This window comes from Acyrthosiphon pisum, chromosome A1 (assembly GCF_005508785.2).
Source record: "Acyrthosiphon pisum isolate AL4f chromosome A1, pea_aphid_22Mar2018_4r6ur, whole genome shotgun sequence".
Taxonomy (NCBI): domain Eukaryota; kingdom Metazoa; phylum Arthropoda; class Insecta; order Hemiptera; family Aphididae; genus Acyrthosiphon; species Acyrthosiphon pisum.
In genome coordinates, this window is record NC_042494.1 from 62,971,838 (window position 1) to 62,976,158 (window position 4,321).

Here is a 4,321-nt window from a genome sequence, read left to right on the forward strand (position 1 = left end):
TTGACTTCCTTATAGATATTTTTGTTTGATAAAGGTAGATAATCTTATAAGGAATCTTGTATTACATTTTCATATCTTAGATTTAAAAAGAAAAATTTTTATGAATTTCTAACTCGAAATAATTTGCAAATTTTCGTGATTTTTCCATATTTTGTCATTTTTTGAACTTTAAATGTTTATAAAAAAAAACTGTGACTAACGATGTTTAATATTTTTCATCTACCTTTGAAACAATATACTAGGAGCCTTCTATTAAATTTTCAAGCTTTTTTATCCAACAAATAAAATTTTATTGATATTTTTAGAAAAAGAACTAAAAAAAAATGGAAAATGAAAATGTCCGTAAAGAGCTCAAAATAAATCAAAATATTTTGAAAATGTTATGGTGTATAGAAAATGCTAAGATAAACATTCAGTCAAAATTTCATATATCTACGGTCATTTGTTTTAAAGTTACACCAAAAACCAAAATCGATTTTCTCGAAAACAGATTTTGCATAAAAATTCCCGTTTTTCCTTAATTTTTCTTTTGTTTTTCACGGCGCGTTTGAAAACTATTGGAAAAATTTTACTTTTGACCCCCCAAAGTACCAACTAGATTCACTTTCCTATCAGAAAAGGTACTGTTGAAGAAAATCCAAGCACTTTTACTGTCCTAAAACGTGATGACAGACACAAAAAAAAATAAAAAAATTAATAAAAAAAAAAAAAAAAAACACACATCATTGTAAAATCAATACATTCATCGTTCCACTCAGAATCTAAAAAAGCTGCTAGTTTTTGAAAATAAAATACTGAGTAATATTTGTGATCCAATGTTTGATAGTGAGCTAAACAAATGGCGTAGAAGAAAAAAATACTGAACTAAGAGAAATCACAGAAGTTCCACTATTAACGAGCCACATTAAGTGTCAAAGACTCAAATGGTTTGGTCATACCATGCGAAAAACAGAAGCTTCTAATACGAGAGCAGCAATCGAATGGCAACCGACGGGGAAAAAGACCAAGAGGAAGGCCTAGAAAGCGATGGATGGATGGAATAAGGAAGGACTTAGAAACATTGGAAGTGACAAATTGGGAAGATAGAGTCCAGGATCGTGACTATTGGAAAACGGTGACGGTGGCGGCCAAAATTTTTAAAGAATTGTAAAGCCAAGAAGAGAAAGAGATGTACTAATTAATAAACAAATAAAATTACGACCACTCATAAGCTATATCCAGCCTATATTCTGAGCAGCCCCCCGAGATGTTCTCGGTAGCTTGCCGGCAAAACAGGAAATTCGAAAAAAAAAATGTTTTTGCATAGAATTACAAACTGTGTGGATTTTGGAGATAGGTAGTCGCACAAATTCATATTAAGTGCCAACCGATGGCAATGTGAAAATGTTGGACATTCGTTTTTTGTAGTTGGGCAGCGCTGATGACATTTTTTGCCAGCACCGTCTGCTGCTTTTCGAAATTGCTGTTGCTATGTTAATTTCGTGTTTATTATTGATAAAAAAAAATCAATGGCTACGTAGGTAGTAACTAGTTGTTATACGTGGAACGTGAATATTGTAGAAACAATGTCTCCTATTTCATAGGGCTTCATGTGCACATATTACATGTCAATGGACAATGGTGAGATTCAAAAAATAAATAGTTTTTATATGATTATAAATTTTGGTATTGTCATCAACAAAAACGAACAATAAGATCCACATTGTTTGCAAAGGCGCAAATAGTGTTTAGGATTTGGGGGTAGAGGGGCTGAAGATTTTAGAGTAGAAATGAAATTTTTTTTATGTATTCCTGTGGTGTAAAATCTTTAGAATTTTTTGAGGGGCTTAGCCCCCTACCCCTCCCCCACCCATCAGCTGCTCCTAGGATTATTTGTAGTACTATTTTAAGTAACATATGTAGGTACTGCTGATATGCCAGAAAATAGTTTTTCAATCAACCCAATCCTCAGATATAGGTATTGTTGTTAAATGTTAACACACATTACACAACACTTAATAACATTTTTGTTTGTAGCATAGATTTGAAAAAAGTTAATGTTTTTTCTTGGCTGGTTTATAATATAATCAACTCATATTGATTCAATATTCAACTACTAAATTTAAAATCCAAATAATTTATCTGGTTAATTAAATTAATTAAAAATTATATTAATCTAATATATTTATTAAAATGCAATAAAACACACTATTTATTATATAAATCTAATTGGTAATTTTATGATGTGATGTATTATTATTAATTTTACATTTATACATTTATTAATCATATAGTTATCATTATTTATTTGTCACTGTTAGAATCATTGTTGGCCACCTGATTAACTCAGGTTAGGTTGATTCAATTATACAAATAAATATTAAATACAAAAAATGAACGGTTACCTCAAATATTATGGTTAAAAATTACATTTTTATGTTATAAATAACTCCCTGTTTAATATAACCCTGTAATAAATAAACCAAATAATGTTATACGTCTATACAAACTACATAATAAATTATAGTTAATTATGGCTAAAACTATTTCAAAATTAGGTCCACAGTTTTCTGCAATTATATTCTAACATGTGAGATTTCCGTTCAGTCATTATTCGCTATTAAATAAAATAAAATCAATACATAATGATTAAACAGTAAAACTATACGATAACATGGAGGGATTTTCAGTCTAGAATTGAATTGAATTTACAAGATTCAAATTGTTATCCACGGTGGTTGCTTGATTTCATGTAACGGCACATAAGTCATGTTTAATGGAAACACAATGGGCAGTTCTGTCATCATGAGTTCAGACATTTTGGTGTGTATTAAATGCCTAGAACACAGTGTAATTATCGTATTATTAAATATTAAATTTAAATAAATATTTTAATTGAAATTACATATTATGTCATATCATAAATAAATACATTTTAATAATAATTTGGTGTTTGAAGTTCAAATTGCAAGCAAATATTTTTTTCATTTTTAATGAAACAACTTACCCAGATTTTCCAACAAGGAAACCAGCTGGGATGTTGGCAGACATTTCACTTTCATCATCAATCATGTGTATATAAGCTGTGTCATCATAAATGTTGTTGTCTGTGATAACGATAGCTCTTGCCCCAGATATTTCTGATATCACAGTTTTTTTTAAGAAGCTACACACACTGTTTGTACAATTTATTTTAAAAATGTTCATTTGGTGTTATTACTTCTTAGTGTAAAATAAAATAGATATAATTACCCTCTTTTCACAAACGCGACATTCCCTTCAAGTTGCTTTGCATTTTTTGGCATTTCGCAGCCATGGTGAGGGTCAACAAGTACCAATTTTGTTTTTTTGGCAGGAAACTTTTCCTTGTCCTTAATAAACAAAAAATAAATCATATTCCATATCGTCACACTATGAAACACTAATTTTGACCAAATTTGAGTTTATTAGTTAAAGGTAATTATTTACAAAAGGGATGCCAAAGCTTTTGGCCGGTCTTATGCGATATGTATACTGTAGTTCTGGAGGATGAGTAATCTCAAAAAATATATCACCACCGTATTCGAATTCTTTTATATCGACAATGGTCATGTCTCCATTTGTGACTGGAAAAAAAGTATGAAAACATACATTAATATGCCATATTATTGTAACTATCGATATTGATAAAATTTAAATAACTGGACGCCGAGGAGCTTACAATAAATGTTAAAAACCAACAAGACGCATAGCAGAAAAGTGTTAACGATAAAGACAGCTTTTCGTATTGAAATCATTTTCGTCACTACGGCACAACAGCTAACAGAACGGTTCGTCGATGTACAACTCTAAAGCGATCGCGTCCTTTTTCGCGAGCATTTTGAACATATGTTAGCATTCTATAACCCGAGTGGTTAATTATTATTCAGTATTCATTAAGCAAACAAAAAAAAACCAAACAAAACCTTAAACAAATGAAACACACACACGATGGTTGTACCACAGACTATATTATTATTTGACTATAGTGTGGTTATACCATAGAACGATGTTGTATGATACACGTTAGGACGTGCCGCGATGGTTATCATGTTCATTATCACCTTATCGTGGCACTTTGCCAAATAATTTGATAACGCCTATGCGTTATCTCTGCTGGCGGATGCGCCAAAGACGTCATTATGATATTAATTTATTATTAATAATAATTATTATTATTAATATGTCTATAGGGATGCACGATACGCGATGGTAAAAATATTGGAAAAACGATCTCGGAAAGTCGGAAACATTCTGCAGTCTGCACTCTGGATCCGATAAATCATAATTGTAATGACAAGTTTATTCAGCGGTCCGCTCCAGT

General features: G+C 30.8%; 1 protein-coding gene across 1 annotated transcript; it reads right to left on the reverse strand.

Annotated features, from left to right (window-relative positions):
- Positions 1-2,134: 2,134 nt before the first annotated feature.
- Positions 2,135-3,984, reverse strand: LOC100302384 (uncharacterized protein). Its single transcript, NM_001162978.1, has 5 exons — positions 3,680-3,984; positions 3,448-3,584; positions 3,232-3,350; positions 2,987-3,154; positions 2,135-2,817 (listed from the first exon to the last, which is right to left on the reverse strand). The coding sequence occupies exons 1-5, from the start codon at positions 3,753-3,755 to the stop codon at positions 2,697-2,699; spliced, it is 621 nt and encodes a 206-aa protein (NP_001156450.1). The 5' UTR covers positions 3,756-3,984; the 3' UTR covers positions 2,135-2,696.
- Positions 3,985-4,321: the final 337 nt, after the last annotated feature.